Raw genomic sequence first — 20,008 nt, 5'->3', positions numbered from 1 at the left:
GATCTTACCACAGACTTTACTATAATACTTTTTTTTAACTTATAAATAAATTATAGAAGACTTTCTATGACAAAACAGAGATCTGCTTCATTTTTTTGAGTAGCAGCAGAGAGTATTTGTCATAATTTTTTTATCTACTCTGGTAGATACTTAGTTTCTTTTGTTTTTTTCTGTTACAAGCAGAGCTCAATGAACACTACTGTACCTTATCTTTGCAGGCCTGGGTATGTGTGTGTAGGACAGGTTTAGAAAAGGAATTGCTAGATCAAGGCTCTTTTGCAATAAAATGGAACTTTTATAAGAAAAATGACTCTGTCCAGTTGTTCCATCCTGCCTGACAGCTGGCTCTAACCTGCACTCAGAGCTGCTGGGTGCAGAATTGAGGGTCGGATAGAGTGAACAATGGTGTTTCAACTCTATGCCTGTGGAAAATAGGGAACAACATATTTGTTTTGAAAACCTAAGAACTAAATGAGTGTTTTAGAATGCTGGGCAATGACGGCCTTTATGCATAATTGACATCGCTGAGACCTTGCTGAGGTGGGAAAACCAATGAGAGAGATTTTTGCCAGGATCCAAAGTCCAACAGAAGGCAGACAAGATGGGTGGACAGGCAGGGGTATGGGGCTATGACTAAAGGACAATATAATAACAGTAATAATCCTTTACTTTTGTACAACAATTTACAGTTTACACAGGGCTTTTACATCCATTTTCTAATTTAAGCTTCGCAATAGCCCTGTGCAAAAATATGAGCAGCCAAAAATATACCATAGAATTTCTGTGGGTGGACATTCTAGATTCTAAAATAATGAAAATGTGGGAATAGCGTTCGCCTACAAACCGCTGGTCAACATCCACCAACCAAACCAAAATGTTGAGTAAGACCAAAGAAGGTGCAGCCATACACCAGCTCGCTTCCCCAGGCAGGAATGGACAACTTTCACTAGCCACGTACGGATACACATCTTCCCCAGGAACGTGGATGGATCAGCACCAAACTAACCATGGGAGAGCCACTTGCAGAACTTGTTACTGTGCACACTCACTGACCTCACCCCCGGAGATTCTGATTCAGTGGGTTTGAGGTGGAGCCTAGAAATCGGGCATTTTATAAGCTCTCCCAGTGAGGCTGATATGCAGCCAAGTTTGTGAACCACTGTTCTAGAAGAGTCTCTGAGGACTGCAGCTAGAGTATTTTACTCTGCGGGTTTATAGTAAATTAGAGTGACTAAACACATAAGTCAGTGGACGTGGGTAAGGAAAAGACGACCAACCAAGAAACCTCAACACAACACTGTAAAGCAGCTATCCTCCAATTAAAAATAAGTTTAAAAAAAAAGACCGACCAATCTAGTCAGGTATTCTGGTGTATACGTAAGTGTTTTGACAGAAGGAGAACTTCCTGTGAATGTAATTTTTAAACACTTTTTTAAAATGTTTACAGAGTTCCACAACAAAGACTACTGTTAAATACTGTGCACTGGCATGGGGGGGCTTGTGTTGCTATGGACAGAGTCCTGTCCCAGAGAGGCAACCACTTGAGAGATGACTAAACCCTAGACTTCAAACTAGAGGACCCTGGGTAGAGACCCTGCTTGACCATCTCCCAGGGTGTGTCCTCAGGCTGACCTCATCTCTCTTAGGCTCACTTTCCTCCTCTGAAAAATGTACTTCTAACACTGTGATCACTGTGATATTCTCATTTTTCCTCTTTCTGCTGTCCCCATCCATTCTCCTCTTGTAGTCTCCTATTCTGAGCTAGCTCTCAGCCTCTGAGTGAATTTCTCCTCCTTTATCAATCTTTACCTTATGTTCCCAGATTGCCCGTAGAAGCTAAGATTGTAAGCTTTTGTGTGAATGTGCATGGTTGCGTGTGTGAAATATATTCATAAGGTATTTTAAAAAATAGGTGCTCAAAACATGCTTATGTACATGACCCTTCTACTTACTATCCTTAGGAAATTTTTGAGCTCTTCATTGTTTTCTTTCTATCATGTCTTTATTTTTTTCCTAGAAAATGGATTTACGAACTAACCTTGCAACTAAGTGTTTAAAGTAATCTTCAAAAATGTTCACCAGCCTGCATGTTCACATTTATATGTGTCCTTTCATGTCACATCATTCAAATTCTTCTTTAATGTTCTTCTTGCTCTTTGCCAAAACTTTGTTACCACCTTAGTTGTAAATACTGATGCTTGTCCTTGGGGCTGAAATGTTGTAAAGTAAAAAGCAGACCAAATGAACATAAGAAGGAATTGATATTAGACTATCACGGAGATTGAGATTCCAAACTTTTCTACATCTATAACTAAGCTGATTTTTTAATCTGCTGGGGAAAATGGTTGTACGTGGGGGTTTCCCTTACTGAATGTTCACAAATGCACCATGTTAAAAACAATAACCACAGAACTCCCTTTTCACTCCTTTGTAGTGAAAACATTGTTCAATCCAGCGCCTGCCATTGCTGACCTGGATCCCGAATTCTACACCCTCTCAGATGTGTTCTGCTGCAATGAAAGTGAGGTAAGGATGGAAGGTTGTGCTCATTCTTTGAGAGACCAAAAGACTTTCATGTATGTGGATAAAGCAAAGAATCCAGGACTAACCACATGAAATTTATTGCATGTGAATTCTTGGGCATAATGAAAACAGATTTGTTTGGTTGACTGGGATGTAGAAAAAAGGAAAGTAGTGAGTCCTAGAAGAAAAAGGATTCCCTGAGTCATACCCATGTTCTGTTTTCTTATTTAATCATTCCATAATCTATGGACTAATTACCATTAGAACTGCCAGAGAGAGCAAACAAAAATATGACACCCAGTTAAACTTGAATTTCAGACAAACAAGAAATAATATACTAAACATACTATAAAATTATTTGTTGTTTACCTGAAATTCAAGTGTAACGGAGAGTCCTATATTTTATCAAGCAGTGCTATTAATAATTAACATATAACCCTGGAACATCTGCTACATTCTGTTGTAAAGACCCTGTAACTGCACTGGTAGACAGACACAGGTTCTCCATTGATGCCATGGGAAGCCCTTGGTGGCCACTTTATTGGGAAACCACCCTCTCACTCTGTCTGAGGGTCATAATGTATATATCTGCATAAAATGTCTATATAGATTCATATCATGCAACTCATTCTGAAGTATTTTAGGGAAAAAATTTCCATGTTTTCCCTTTTATCGACCAGACAGTGTTAGACCAGCACTCATCCCACCATTGTGAGGCAAGACGTATTATAAAATGCAACATACAGAGAAAGACAGTTTATAATTAATAAACTATAAAAGTAGTTTTCCACTTGGTACAAAGGCCGAATGAATGTTTTTAGGATTTCCTGATCTGCCTTTTGGTTAAGTTCATCTCTCAGAACATAAAGGAAACCAAGAAAGAGGACTGCCACAAGGAGGATAATTTTAAGAAGCCACAATAGGTTATGCAATATTTTTGAGCAACCATCACAGTCAAGCATTGTGCTGGGAGAAAGAAACTGTGGGAGATAGTGGCCATTTCACAATAAGATGTTAGACTACCCTCAACTGCCAAACTGGTTTAGATTTCCCTGTTAGACACTTAGAGAGCATCGCTGTTTATACTTCAAACACTCATCACAGCTCGGATTGCTTATTCAATACCTCCGTCTTCTCCTGGAAGGGCATGGACATCTCTTATTCACTGTTGTATCCCAATGGCTATCATTGCTGCATAATCAATTACCCCCAAATCCAGTGGCTTACAACAACAGTAACTATTTATGGTCCATCATGGTTTCTGTGCATCAGGAATTGAGACAGGACACAGTGTGGTTCGTTTCTCCTCTGCGATATCTGGGGGTCTCAGCTAGAAGACTCAAAGACTGAGGGCTGGAATCATCTAAAGCTTCTTTCACTCACATGCTGGCTATTGGCCAGAACACTTACACGTGGCTTCCCACTAGATCCAATCTCCTAAGGAAAGGTGAAGGAGAGAGCACGAGAGCCTGGCAGAAGACATGGTAGCTTTTATGTGACTTTTGTAAGTCACACAGCGTCTCTTCTAGCCCATTCTAATGATTGACATAGGAAAGTACACCCTGGTACCCTCTCAACAGAAGACTGTCATTGTCACAGTGTGAATAGAGCATGTACAATGTGATAATATATTGATAGTTATCTTTGGAAATTATCACCTTTTATATTATATTTGGAACATAGTTAGCACCTAGTAAATCTTTATTGAATGAATGAACAAATGAATTGAACTCTGGTCTTTAAGGAAACTGACCTCAAAAACTTAATGGAATAAAAAAAATTTTTAAACTTAACATTCTCATGGATGACTTCTAATCATAACAACAATGTAAATTCATGCTCTAAGATATGCCTTGTGCACCACACACAAACCACTGATTCATAAATATAAAAAGACAATGAAAACATACTTACAAGCTCAAAAATAAGATAAATAACTCTACAGATCAGAAATGGAACAGAATCACAAAGCATTTAGCCCTGGGTATGCTGTACTCCAGCCCCAGAAGCTGGCATTGGTGGCTGGATGGGTAATGGGCACTGAAAGAGTGCCACTCATGGGAGCATGGAGCAGTGCCCATGGCTGGAAACCAGAAGGCTGGGCTAAGGCTTCCCTGCTAAGGAAAAAGAGTGGTGGAAGATGCTATGCCGAGAACATATAGAAGGCTCCCAACATGTGGAGATAGGAGAACAGAGAGACTGCCTCAGATTCAGAAAGAAAACCAAGCCAACTGATGACGTAGAGACTGGACAGGTGGTACAGTATGGCTAAGAACCCCAGAAGAGGAACTCCCTGTTGTCAACGTAACATGTCACTCTGGTTTAGAGACCCTTGGGGACCTAGTGAATGCAGCCATTAAACCACTAGAAAGGCAGGGATAAACCTGGTGGGAGTGAAATCTGCAGACTCTCCACCTCACTGAGAGCAGTGAGCCAACGGATGAAGAAATGTACTGCTGCGAGAGATCCAGCAGAATCAACAGTCTGAAGAGGAATTTGCCCAAGATGAAATTCAAATAATAAAACGATGCAAAAAAAAGACTTTAAAATAAGTACGATCAAGATTCTCATTCAATGGAAAAAAAAAAAAAAAGATTCTCATTCATTAAAAAAGGAGAACACAGGAAGCTCAACCTGGCTCTCTATGACAGCCTAGAAAGGTGGGGTGGAAGGGAGGTTCAAGAGGGAGGGAACATAATGTATACTTGGAGCTGATTCACACTGTTGTTGGCAGAAAGCAGCACTGCACTGTAAAGCAATCATCCTCCAATTAAAAATTTTTTAAAAAGAAGAAATTGTGAAAGAAAAACAGAATTGAGCCAATGGTATGTGACTATGAAAGCCAGCCAATCAGAAGTCTTGAAAATGAAAAAATAGTCATTGAAAAAAATTTTTAAACACTCAGAAAGATAAACATTAAACTGGGATGAAGAATTTGCAAACTAAAAGAAAATCTTGATCAGTTCACCTGGAGGAAGAAAACTCAATTCTCCTAGAAAATAGTACAGAAAGAAAAACAGTTAACTATTAAAGAGGAAATTAGAGAAATGAAGGACAGCTTGAGAGGCTTCAACATGTGTCAAACTGGACTGAAGGAAGATGAGAATGGAACTGAAGAGAAACTCTATTAGAGGAAAAACTGTAGGGTGTTTTCTAGAATTGAGAAAAGACATGAGCCCTCAAAACATCAAAAGTGTATTAACAGCACCATGTAAAATAAATAAATATAACTTTCTACTAATGTACATTTTAGTGAAACTGTATAAAATCAAGGGGTTTAATAAAGATAAAAATATTTTTAAACAGCTAGAGGAAAAAAGATTACATATAAATATCAAGAATATCTGATACGTCATTGCTTGTAAAGGGGGAAAATGGAAAAAAATCAAAGTGTCCATGAAAAAGAGAAGAGATTTTGTTTAAATTGTAGCATATTTGCAGTATGGAATACAGAGCAGTTTTTTTTTAAGCCATACATATCAACACAAATTTTAAAATGTTAAGAGGAAACATACATTGCTAAATAATATATGTGGAAGATATCATTTAACTTTTTTAAAGAAAAATATTAGAAGCAAATAAAGTACAATAAAGTAAAATTTATTAAAGGTAGGTGGTAAGTACATGAGTGTTTATGCATTATTTTTCATGTTCAAGAGTTTTCCATTAAAGAACAGCTATTTAAAAGGTTTTTAAAAACCATAAGAAATCAATGTTTCTGAAAATGAACCATCCAGCTCAACGTACATAAGTGATCCCAGTAATGAAGGTCAATGCAAACCTTCTTCTATATAAAAAGAAAAAAGAAAGTGGTCTCACAGTATAACCAACTCAGACTGAAAAGGTCTATGGAAAAGATTGGGTTGCAGGGTACATGGTGAGGTTAGTGAAACCCATGCTCCTGGGAAAACTGACACCAAGAATGAGCAGACACGGAGATGACTTATAGGCAACAAAAAGGGTTAATCTAGGCATGTTTGGAGCAAGTACAGGAAGGGACAAACCCACTCTTAAGATAGCATATGATTAAACTGTAACACAGAAAAGACAGAATCTGGTTATAAACTTTTTAAGTCAAAAAGCATCACATGATTCACTTAGTCCAGTGTATTTTCAGCTGCTTATCTCAAAACCATAAAGGTTCCCTGGAGATGCTGGCCGGGTACCTAGCGGGCAGGGAGACAGGACTGCAGCCCTTCACCCCTACTTCAGCTAGAGACTTGTTTATATTCTGGGAGAAACTACTGATCCTGTCCAAGCCCAACATTTTACAGATTTTTTGTGACTTGGAGAAGTTTCCAGAGTGAGTGAGCAGTGGAGGTCTCTGAATGTCAGCACAGTGCTGTTTCTGCTATATATCAGAGTCTCTCCTGCTCTGCTTCCATCTTCTCAAGCAAAACAAACAGAAGAAATGAATGGTCTGCAAACTAGCAATATGAAAAAGGCATTATGGCCCAAGAGAGGACTAAAAGGATTTAGGTGTGAAAGTTATGGGTGTGATTTACATCAAAAATCACTGGTAGTGGCCCCTTGCTTCCTTCTTTTCCTCCCTTCCCCCTTCCCTTCTTTCTTTTGTGAAATTCTCTTTGCTTCCCCTAACTATTAAGGAAATCATCATAAATAAGGAAAAGCTGAATGGGCAATGAATACTCATATCCTCTCTACCTAAGCAGTTGTTACCATTTTGCTGCATTGGCTTCCCCTCTCGCCTGTGTGTATTTATTTTTGTTTTGGTTGAATTATTTGAGAGTAAGCTGCAGGCCTGATGCCTCAACCCTGAACACTTCAGCTTACATCTCCTAAGAGGAACCACAATACTATTATCACATCTACGAAAATTATCAGTTAATTCTATACTATCATCTAATATTCAGGCCACATTCCAATTTTCCCAGTTGTCCTAGGAACATCTTTTATAGCTTTTTTGTTGTCACTGTTATTATTTCATTTATTTTCCTGAGCCAGTATCCACCAGTGTTTGCCATGGCCTTGGTTGTTATGAAAAAGAAGGGAGACATCTCCTAGAAAAACAGATCTAATCTAGAACTGGACCCAGTCATTTATTCTCAACAGTTTCTTTTCTCTTTTATGTATTTCAGGCTGAGATTCTGACCGGCCTTGAGGTCGGCAGCCCCACAGATGCTGGGAAGGCTGCGTTGGCGCTTCTGGAAAGGGGCTGCCAGGTCGTAATCATCACCTTAGGTGCTGAAGGATGTGTGATGCTGTCACAGACAGAACCTGTCCCAAAGCACATTCCCACGGAGAAAGTCAAGGCTGTGGATACTACGGTAGGTTTTTCAATTTCAGAATCCTTTTGGCCTTTGAAAATCATCATTTAGTAACTAAGATACTGCACCTGAATTTTTGGATCATGTGGTAGAGGCCCTAAGAGGTAATATGTTGGAAGAGAAAAACAATCAATCAGGCTGGAGAACTGTATCTTAACCCTCTATAGCCCACTGTGGGACTTTATACAAGTCCCCTTAGCCTCTCTGAATCAGTTTCCTCCATAAAACTGGAATCAGTAAAATTATACCCATATTACCTTTATTCATTCATTCATTAAATAAGCCTTGATTGAATGCCTGCTATATGCCAGTCACGTGTTAGGTGCATATGTATAGTGATGTACAAGACAAAGTCTCTGCCCTCATGGGGCGAGATTTTTAAACAATAAGCACACTGCTGGATCTTACAAGCCTCTTGCCTAAAATGAAATAGCAAAGAGCTCTAGTTACTATTATATTATATATACATACTAGATAATATATATTTAATTTATTATATTATATATTGTACATTTTATTATATTTATACAGTATGTTTATTTCATTGCTTAGGAAAGACTATAAAATGTGGCTTATTTATCAAAAAGGAAGCCTATGGGCATTTGATAAAGTTTTAGATACAAATATACATTGAAATACATAAGTGCAAGGAGTACTTCTTACATAAAATTACTTCTTACATAAAATTACTTCTTACATAAAATTACATCCTGAATGCTTTTTAAAATGTGCTTTATCAGGAATTTGATAAACTATACTTGGCAGTGTTATTCTCATCATATTTACTTATTTCTGAAACCACTAGTTTTTCTGCTTTGTCAAGAAAGACAGTAACTTGATTTGAAAGATTCCTTATTATTTCTGAACTCAGTCCTCCATTAGACTAAAACTATTCCAGGTCCTGAACTAGAGCAGAAGAGTTTGTTCTCTTTTGCTGAAAATAAAACGAAGCTATCGAACCTCTGTGGCTGCTGAGAAGTGGCTCAGCCTCTGCTTTCAACATCTGTGTCAGTCACAACTCCTTTTGCTCATGAGTACCAACCAGAAGCATAACTCAAATGACTTAACCCAGAACAAGGGATGTACCTGGTGCACATAAGTAGAACGTTCGAAGGTACGGGAGAATGCAGAGACTAAACCGTGTCCTCAGGACTCACTTGTTCACCCTCACCCTGTCAGCACTGCTTGCCTTGTGGTGGGCTTTGAGCTCAGACTGGCACCCTCCGGGTGGTAGCCCCTGGCAGCCCCCTTCCCATACTGTGTCTCACATCATGATCCCATCCCCGATGTCAAATAGAAATCAAAGAGCTCTTTTCAGAGGATGGGAAGTGGATATTGATCAGAGAAAGCCACCTGTGCCCACCACAGAACATTCATGTGGAACTGCACTGCTTGGGTATAGGACTGATTGGAGAAACTAGCCTTGGAAATGTTCAAATTGGAATCAATAGTAATAATGCTCAGTAATTTCATGTTGAAGGACTGGCTTTCACAGATCAGGATGGATTATAACTTTGAGCATCTTACGTAGAGCTGTGTGCACCAAGCAGGTTTTCACACTTCACTGATACTGTCTTGTGCCCTTTCATTTGGTTTCTGAGCTCCTGCAGTTAATTTTTAAGGTTCAGGAAAGGTGAGAGACAGTGATAGTTTAGAGAGAACAGATTACTTAAAACTTGGAGGCAGGAGAGAGAAGATGGGATCAGGAAGATCAGGGTGCTAGATCAGGATTGACAAGTTTTTTCTGTGAAGGGCCAGACAGTAGAGTTTTAGGCTTTATATGCCATATGCATACATGCTGTGTTACAACCACTCAGCACTATCGTGATAACATGAAAGTATCCATAAGCAACTTTGTATGCTCTTAAAATTGTTAGTATTAATCTAAACTAGGTTAAGTTAAGGCGTTAATTGGAATCACCAACTAATTACAATTACTAAGAATAAAAAGAGAAAAAATCAAGATAGTTAAAATGGTACACTAGAAAATATCTATTAAACACAAAGGAAGACAGTTAATGGAGGGACAGAGGAATAAAGATACTGAAAGATATGCTGTTGTAAACTGGGATAAAACTAAGACTGAGGAAGATGTAGGGTCCAGGAAACAGGTGATGCAACTTGGTACTGAAGAATTTATTTGCAGGGCAGCAATGGAGAAACAGACATAGAGAACAGACTTACGGACATGGGGAGAGGGGAGGAGAGGGTGAGATGTATGGAGAGAGTAGCATGGAAACTTACATTACCAGGTGTAAAATAGAGAGTCAACAGGAATTTGCTGCATGCCTCAGAAAACTCAAACAGGGGCTCTGTATCAGTCTAGAGGGGTGGGATGGGGAGGGAGGTGGAAGGGAGGTTCAAAAGGGAGGGGATATACCTATAGCTGACTCATGTTGAGGTTTGACAGAAAACAAAATTCTGTAAAGCAATTATCCTTCAATTAAAAATAATCTAATTAAAAAGAGAGAGAGAGAGAAGTCAGTGACAATGAAGGAAAGTTCCAGGACAATAGCTATGCAGAAACCCCATCCTCAGTCAGTCCAGATTAGAGCAGGAGCTTGGCGGGCTCTTCCATTCCGGAAGGAATGTCTTCCAGAAACAAAAAAGAAAAAGAAAGAAATAGTGGAATATCCAGCTATCCAGTGTGTTTGAATATGCCCAGAGATTTTTAGCTCTCTTGCAGAATTTGAGGGTGAAACAATAATTAATTAACCAAACATGGAGATTATAATCATATCGTGAAAATGGAAAGATAAAGTGAGTGTGTATTTGCATGGATATCAGGGAAGATAAGAGAACTAAATGCTCATGTTCCTTAGCTAGAATTCAACCGATAATATCTAAAACAGATTTAAAAAAAAAAAAAACAGTATAAACACTCCAAGAAATAGAAGATAAAAACAGAGGAAAGCAATAAAAGAATTTAAAGTATTTGCTTCATAACAATGGGAGTGAAATGGGGCATTTACACTTTAAGCTTTGTCTTTTAGTGTACATCCACTATGTATATGGATGGCTTGGATTTTTTTTTTAATGGCAAAACACAATGAGGTACCATTTCACACTCACTAGGATGGCCATAATCAAAAACAGATAATAGCAACTGTGGACTAAGATGTGAGAAATCAGAAGCCTCAAACATTGCTGACAGGAATGCAAGATGATGTAGCCACTTTGGAAACCTCTTATGGAAGTGCTTCAGAAAGTTAAATTTAGAATTACAATAGACTCAGCAATTCTCCTTCCAGGTATATAGCCAAAAGAGATAAAAATTTATATTACACAAAACCTTATCCACAAGTGTTCATATAGCATAATTCATAACAGACCAAAATTGGAAACAAACCAAATTTCATCAACTGATAATAATGGATAAACAAATTGTGGTAGACACATATGATAGGATATTATTCAGCCAAAGAAAGGAATCCTGATACATGCTATGGCATGGATAAACATCTGAAACATTATAGTAAGTGAAAGAAGGTAGGCATAATAGGCTACATATTGTAGCCTTCATATAAATTCACTTCAATTTATATGAGATATCCAGAGTACGTATATCTATTGAAACAGAAAGTGGATTGACAGTTATTAGAGGGTGGAGAAAGGAGAGAAAGGGGAGTGACTGCTATTGGGTATAGGGGTTCCTCTTGGGGGTGATAAAAATGTCCTGGAATTAGATAGTGCTGATGGTTGCACAACCATGTGGATATACTCAAAATCACTGAATTCTGCACTTTTTAAGGGTGAATTTCATGGTATGTGTATTTCTCTCTCAATTGAGAAAACAAAGAACAGACAAAAATAACAAAAAGCCACTTCACTAATGGATACTCTTGTAATAAAGAATCTTTCACTTAATTGCTCTACTAAATCTACTGAATGGGCACTCAACATCCCTCTCCCCAACCCTGAGCAACGGAGGTACCACAGGAAACAAGGGTAGTTATTTTCTGGGCGTAGAATCTCCCTCAAGCTTTTGTACGTTGTCTTTCTCCTCTCATCCAGCACTCTCATTATTAAAACTCTTGCTTTTTCTGCACTCAACTGTTGAGCTTCTTCATAAGCCTCGTAAAGAGGAACTAATTCACCTGGTGAGGTGAGGAACTCCTAGGGAGGCATTTTCTTCTGAACAAATGGGCTCCTTCACTTTCCTGTCAGGAGGGTATTACTGGCTCTCAGGTGGTTTATAACCTTCTCCCTTTTCTCCTCCTCCTCATCCATTACACCTTAGCAAAAAAATCCTGCTGTGCAACCTAAATATAGCCACCTTTTTTATTTTCCAGTCATATCTCAGTAAAGCTTGGGGGGAATTCAGTACATCAGGAATGGCATGGATGGTGGAAACCTCTTTAGTTAGTAGACACGTTGTCCACTGGAGCCAGCCAGCCCTAGAAGGAGCTATTGCCCCTCTACACCAGGCCTCTGCAGGCTGCTATGTTCAGTTTTGCCTCAGTGTTAATAGTTGGATGTATCACTTCTATTTTTAATCCGTTTTTCCTGTTGTACTAGAGTGAGAGGGTGGCAATAGCTGCAGATGTCCTCAGCTCAGTTTGGAAGACATGACAGATGTATCTCTTTTCCCATCTCTGGCACTCATGTCCTCGCTCAGGTCCTTCCAACCTGAAGGTCAGGGGCTTGCTTTCTTGTGTTCATGACGGCACTGAACATTCGCTGCACTGTCAGAGTTACACACAGATAAGCATAGTGATACTGTAGGATTATTGTCACCGTCTGTCGACTCTGTAAAATTCCTGATTTACAAGTTTCCACGTGTAAATGGTTAAGTCCTAGAAGCTACATCGACACTCTTAATTTCAAGAATTCAGCCCAAAGGCTAAATCTGTCCTCTCAATAATCACTCACTTTGTAATAAATCATAATTCAGGGTATATAAGTAAGCTGAGAAAAATCAGAAGCCAGTGAGATGAGGGATTCATCTTCCCTATATTTTATTCCTCTTTCTTTCTATCCATTTGAGTCCTGTAGTATTCACGGTTGTTGATGAGGCATTATACAGCATCAGCCCAACTAGGATATCCCCAAGAGACAATATGGGGCTGGAGAATCAGCTCCAAACTGGAGACTGTACCAGTAGGAAGTGGAATTGTTTCTGTTAAAGTTAATCTGGAAGCCAGCTCATGAGGGTAGGGAGACTGCTGGGGCTGGTGAGCTACCCACAGCTTTCTAAGGTAACCTCCTTGGTATATTGCCCTCACCCTGGGGTCTGGCCTTCAGCCATCCAAGCACAGGCTTATTTAGCTCTCAAGCATAGGTTCCCATTGACCCACTTCTGAGACATCATCCAGAATGGTAGTTCAGTCTTTGAAAATCCAACAATGGAAAGATCATTATTTCCATCTTGGTGTGACCTTGCCCCCAGCCTCCACCCATTTCCCATCCCAAGCCACCTGGCCATTTGTCAGATATAATTCAGTTCGGTTCAGTCGCTCAATCGTGTCCGACTCTTTGCGACCCCATGAATCGCAGCATGCCAAGCCTCCCTGTCCATCACCAACTCCTGGAGTTTACTCAAACTTATGTCCATCAAGTTGGTAATGCCATCCAGCCATCTCCTCCTCTGTCGTCCCCTTCTCCTCCTGCCCCCAATACCTCCCAGCATCAGGGTCTTTTCCAATGAGTCAACTCTTCGCATGAGGTGGCCAAGTATTGGAGTTTCAGCTTCAACATCAATCCTTCCAATGAACACTCAGGACTGATCTCCTTTAGGATGGACTGGGTGGATCTCCTTGCAGTCCAAGGGACTCTCAAGAGTCTTCTCCAACACCACAGTTCAAAAGCATCAATTTTTCAGCACTCAGCTTTCTTCACAGTCCAACTCTCACATCCATACATTAGGACCACTGAATTTAGGTGCTCTCAAGAGGTGTTTATCAACTCCAGCAGATTTAGGTACTGTTTCCTCCAGAGCCAGTCTTGCTGAGAGGACTGAGGACTCACCAGGTCTCATGTGGCCCCGCCAGTGGTAGTTTTTGTGATGCTCCTTAAACTGTGTTTCCCTAGCAAACCTTTCTTTTTCCCACCTCCTTCTTTCTGATCAACATGTACATTCTTTGCACTTGTTAATAATTAGTAGAGTTTCTGAGGGGTCTTTGAAGCTTAGTAGCCATTTTGTCCTTCAGTAGAGACTTTGCACATTTCTGTCCAGAAACTTCTGTTATAGCCAAAATGTTTGTGTACCCTCACTGTTGATTGCCAATACTTCAGAAAGGGTTGGGCCATAAAATGCGGTAGGTAATGAATGAATGATATCCTGAATGACAGGATCTTGGGTGCTAAAGAGGTAACTATAAAATAATAAGGCTAACTTTAACTATCAATTTATTATTTAAGAAGTGACTGTTGTTTCTTTCAAATTTTGACCTTAGGAGAATTACATCTATGTTGATACTGCCAATACTCAGAGTACCTTGGGAAATGCTCTTTTAGAATTGCCTTGAGAGCCTTCATCACCTTTACCCCCCCAATCACACTATTTTTTTCCCACTTTCTGAAATTAATCCATGCTTAGTGTTCAAGAGGAGAAAAGAACAAACAACATAGAAAGGTATAAAAAAGAAAGTCTGATATTCATGATCCTACCACTTAGATGTAACCACTGTTAACATTTTAGTATAAATCCATCCAGATATTTCTATGCATAATTTTGAATATCTGTTAACAGCAAATGTGAATGTGTTATTATGGGATGGCTCTACAACTCAAAAAAATCAAACATTTCTTTAGAATAATGTAAATAGGCAATTCACTGAAGAAGAAATACAAAAGATAAAGAAATTAGGCACTGTTCAACCCCACAAGAAACCAGGACTATGCAAATCAAAATAACAGTGAGATTCCCTTCACTGCCCATTAGGTCACAAAAAATAAAAAATAGCTAATGTCAAAATCCAAATAAATTGGAAAACACATGCTCTCATGTAATTCTGGTGGGAGTATAAATTCACAGAATGTTTTTGGAAGGCAATTTGACAATAGCAATTTTTAAAACATTTTTTGCCTTTAACCCAGTATATTTCCTTCTAAGAATCTGTCCTACAGAATTGATCACATATATAAATATTTGTCCTAGAATGTTTATTTTAGCTTTGTTATAACCAAAAAATTGACTAGACAGGTCTACATAATCATCAGTAGAAGAAGGGCAAATGATATAGCATGGTGCCATTGATTTAAAAATAACTCTAGCTATCCATAAGTATAATTTTTAAAAAAATATAAAAATTAAAAAGGTAAAACACCAAACTGTTTTCCATTACTCATGGGAAAGGGAATAAACTGGAGGATAGGAAAGTGTTATAAACGAGGACTTCTATGTTCTGCTCTACATCCTTCTTACTTGTTTGCATTTTTCCATAAACCTGTATTTTTAATGTATTACTTTGAAATTTGGAGTAAATATGACTTTCAGACATAGCCAAAAAAACTATCTGGAGCCACATCTAGCAAGGAAGATAGGTAATATTTCTCAAAGCGCAAACTGGGCATTGTTCTCACAAAGGGACCACAGTTCACTCTGTCTCACAAGGAACCTCTCATGCATTCCCAAGTCTCTATATGTGTAGGTTGAGTAGCCATTTGATTTAGGATGACCTCTGAATGGACAGTCCTGATTATATATGGACACGTAGATTTGCATGTCCTTCAGATCCATTGTACTTGAGCCTCCATAAATCTGGATATTTCACTACACACTTTTGACAGTTTTTTCCTTAATCTTTCTAAAGAAACAATTTCCCTCAAAAACATGTTATTTTATACAGTTTCCTTTGGAAATATCAGAATAAATGTCAGAGCTGCACTGTGTCTGTTTGTCACTCAAATGCACAGCAGATCTTCAGAGAAACTTCACTCATTTTCAGGTTTTCTTTCTGAATGAGTCTGCTTATATATCTCAGTTTAACTCTTTAACTCTCATTCTCACAATTGATAGCAGAATGAATGATCCAGACTTTGGCTTTACCACAACTCTTGATCTTTGGCTAATGGATGACCTGGAGGAGCTGTAAAAGGGGCCCGGCCATAGGAGATGCCTTAGGTTGAGGTACTTACTAGTTCATGGACTTCACTGTTCATGTACCTCCTATTTGGAACAGACCTGAGGGACTTCCCTGGTGGTCCAGTGGTTAAGACTCCACACTTTCAGTGCAAGGGGCACGGGTTCAAACCTCTCGTTGGGGAACTAAGATTCCATATGTCACCATGGTATGGCAAAAAAAAGAAAGAAACAAAGAAAGAAACCTAAATGGAAAGGTTCATGAGGGATGGAGGAGCATATGTAATACAAGCCTTTGGACTGAACTGTGCTCCCTCCAAAATTTATATGTTGAAGCCCTTGCCCCCAAAGTGACTACATTTATAGATAGAGCCTATAAGGAGGCAATTAAGATTAAATGAGATTATAAGGGTGGGGCCCTGATCCCAGTAGGATTAGTGCCCTTATAAGAAGAGACACCAGAGAGCTCACTCTCCTGTGTGTGCATTCACAGTGGTCATGTGAGCACATAGCAAGTGGCAGCCTCCTGCCAGCCAGGAAAAGAGGCCTCAGAATGAAACTTATCTCCTGGTACCTTGATCTTGGACTTCTAGCCTCCAGAACTGTGGGGAATACATTTCTGTTGTTTAAGCCACCTAGAGTGTGGTTTTATGTCATGGTGACCCATTGACTGTGTGGATCACAATAAACTGTGGAAAATTCTGAAAGAGATGGGAATACCAGACCACCTGACCTGCCTCCTGAGAAACCTGTATGCAGGTCAGGAAGCAACAGTTACAACTGGACATGGAACAACAGACTGGTTCCAAATAGGAAAAGGAGTACGTCAAGGCTGTATATTGTCACCCTGCTTATTTAACTTATATGCAGAGTACATCATGAGAAATGCTGGCTTGGATGAAGCACAAGCTGGAATCAAGATTGCCAGGAGAAATATCAATAACCTCAGATATATAGATGACACCACCTTTATGGCAGAAAGTGAAGAACTAAAGAGCCTCTTGATGAAAGTGAAAAAGGAGATTGAAAAAACTTGGCTTAAAGCTCCACATTCAGAAAACTAAGATCATGGCATCTGGTCCCATCACTTCATGGCAAATACATGGGGAAACAGTGGCTGACTTTACTTTTGAGGGCTCCAAAATCACTGCAGATGGTGATTGCAGCCATGAAATTAAAAGACACATACTCCTTGGAAGGAAAGTTATGACCAACCTAGATAGCATATTAAAAAGCAGAGACATTACTTTGTCAACAAAGGTCCGTCTAGTCAAGTCTATGGTTTTCCCAGTAGTCATGTATGGATGTGAGAGTTGGACTATAGAGAAAGCTGAGCATCAAAGAATTGATGCTTTTGAACTGTGGTGTTGGAGAAGACTCTTGAGAGTCCCTTGGACTGCAGGGAGATTCAACCAGTCCATCCTAAAGGAAATAAGTCCTGGATGTTCATTGGGAGGACTGATGTTGAAGCTGAAACTCCAGTATTTTGGCCACCTGATGCAAAGAGCTGACTCATTGGAAAAGACCCTAATGTTGGGAAAGATTGAAGGCAGGAGAAGGGGACAACAGAGGATGAGATGGTTGGATGGCATCGCCGACTCAATGGACATGAGTTTGGGTAAACTCCAGGAGTTGCTGATGGACAGGGAGGCCTGACATTCTGTGGTTCATGGGGTCGCAAAGAGTTGGACACGGCTGAGCAACTGAACTGAACTGAACTGAACTGACCCAAGTCAATTGGCACAAGAAACCAAATGAGCGTGCTTCAGAGGTGACCAAGAGTGAATCTCAAAAGGTCAGCTGTTCTGTGAGGAAAAAATAAGCTGAAGCAAACTAACTAACCCTAAATTTAGGGTCAGTGTAAAACACCTTTTTAATGAAATATCTCAAGAGGATTGCCTATGGGTTAACTGGAATCACTGGTCCCAGCAGCTAGGGGCAGGTGAAGTCTTGGGTTCTCATCCTCATTTAACCAGTAACTAGCAGACAGTTTGGGGGAATGACTCACTATGTTTGGGGTTCAGGTGGTGCATCCAAACATGATGTGTTTGGAGTGGGCAATCTCTGAGGTGTCTTCAACCTCTGAAATTCCTTGGTTGTTACAGATTGTCGGGAACACAAGGATCCTTTGACTAATAGTGAAAAGTGGAGTACTACTTTAGGCCAGACATTGTGCTGCACTCCTTGTGCATTTTCTCACATGTTGAGAACAACCCTGCAAGATGGACTAATGCCCACTTTAGAGAGGAGAAACTTATACTCCTGAAGGTAAACAACTTGCCCAGAGTCATCCAGCTTATAAGTTGAAAGAGTCAGGAATTGATTCTAGGTCTGCCTGCCCATCTGTCTGACTCTTAACATCCACGTACTCTCTACCACACCCTCTTGGTTTGGTAGCAGTCTACCTAGTGTCCCATCTCTTCTGCTTGGCATTCCAGCATGGTCTCCTTGTATTTGTCATGATAGAGGCTTCTGAAAATTGCTCCATGTCTCTAGTTTTTCAGAAAGTTCCAGATCTTGCCAAAGCACCACCTGCTTTGTGTGGAACAGTGCAGCCTCACTTAAATGCAATTACCCACATAGAGTCCTAAGAACAGGGCCTGGATCATGTAAGAGCTCAGTACATCCTTAGTGCTTATTAGTAGGTCCCTATGTGCCTAAATGTTCACTTTACCTGGATCTCTTTTTTTTTTTTAGGGTGTGTGGGGGGTGGGTAACCAGTGGCACATACCAGGAGCTTGCATTACTCACCGTTACACAGGGTAGTTATGACCTTGGCTCTGTACACTGTTGGAGAGAAACCCAGAAATGTTGGGAAAGGCAGAGGTCCCACTGCCATTCAACTCCAGCATCTTCCTGTACAGGACAAGAAGCTGGAGTACACAGGTAGCCATGTGGCAGGATGATGCCAGGCCAGATATCCAAGCTTCAGGCCCAGATCACTTCACTCATTCTTGTCTTTAAATGATCAAGGAGGAAATGTGTACCACTCCTAGAGTCTGTAACCAAAACATCTTTCATTAAACTATTTTAAGTAACTTCTTTAAGAACTGCTAACTAGCAAGGCTAAGGAAAATCCAATTCTTCTTCTTTAATTTTCCCCCAAACTAGTCCTCCCGTTTAAGGAAAGAAAAAGCACTACTCCTTCCCTGCCCGGCAAACACCTACCCATCCCAAGGTCCAGCTCAGAGAGTTCTTTTTGGACAAGCCCAGTGCTTAATACAATGCTTGGTCCTCCTGAAATAAGGAAAGAGTTCCAGTTCCTACTGGGAAAGTAACTAGTAAGAGTCACTTAGCCTCACTGAGTGACTTCCCAGGTGGCGCTCGGGGTAAAGAACCTGTCTGCCAAGGCAGGAGACATAAGAGATGTGAGTTTGATCCCTGGGTCAAGAAGATCCCCTGAAGGAGGGCATGGCAACCCATTCCAGTACTCTTGCCTGAGAATCCCATAGACAGAGGTCCCTGGGGGCTATATAGCCCATAGGGTCGCAAAGGGTCGGACATGACTGAAGCGACTCAGCATGCACATAGGCAGCCTTGCTGACCCCCTGTGTTCTCGGGGTACTAGAAGCTACAGGAGGCCTTACAGTTCTTCAGAGCTACATTGAGTATGCCAAGGGAGAGACTCAACCTCAGGTACAAATGCTCTTTTTTAAAGATTTGCAAACAAAATAATTACCCAGTTTCCCATTTTAAAACATACCCTTTGATTGTTTTACCTGCAGTCATAGAAAGGCCAGGTCCCCCCAAAAAAAAGTTACAGAGGCTAAGTGACATCTCTGAAATCGGCATCATAGAAGAAAGAAAACCTACATCTAAATGAGCTCTGAGATAGCAATCTTCACCTTAGGAATGATACTAATAAATGGGCATGATGTCTGTGCAAACTCTGCTGACTCTGGCTGCCAGAAAAGATGAAGATGACAAAATGAAGTTCACTGACTTAAAAAAAAAATGAAGAAAAAAAGGACAGAGGACAAGGTAATTGCTGAGGAGACTGATCGACAAGGCACAAGACATCTGTCATGCCGGGGAGCCTTATTAACTCTATTACATTATTTCCACATCAGCAGATCACCTCATTTACTAGCTAATCAGGCAGAATTAAACATTTTAAATTATCTTTCTTAATCCTGCATGTGATCATTTGAAAACCCAGGGCTCTAAAAATCTA

At 40.0% G+C, this 20,008-nt stretch overlaps 1 protein-coding gene across 3 annotated transcripts in view; it reads left to right on the top strand.

The window, feature by feature from the left end:
- The window catches only part of RBKS (ribokinase), a 93,580-nt gene that overhangs the window by 49,563 nt on the left and 24,009 nt on the right, over nt 1-20,008 (top strand). For all 3 annotated transcript variants that reach the window (XM_065927228.1, XM_065927229.1, XM_065927230.1), the window contains exons 6-7: nt 2,435-2,526; nt 7,623-7,811. In XM_065927228.1, the coding sequence (XP_065783300.1) occupies nt 2,435-2,526; nt 7,623-7,811 (281 nt within the window). The remainder of the gene's footprint in view (nt 1-2,434; nt 2,527-7,622; nt 7,812-20,008) is intronic.

Source organism: Muntiacus reevesi, chromosome 3 (assembly GCF_963930625.1).
Source record: "Muntiacus reevesi chromosome 3, mMunRee1.1, whole genome shotgun sequence".
In the NCBI taxonomy this organism is placed as follows: Eukaryota; Metazoa; Chordata; class Mammalia; order Artiodactyla; family Cervidae; genus Muntiacus; species Muntiacus reevesi.
Note: the sequence above shows the minus strand (reverse complement) of the source record. Positions and strands in the feature narration are given on the sequence as shown.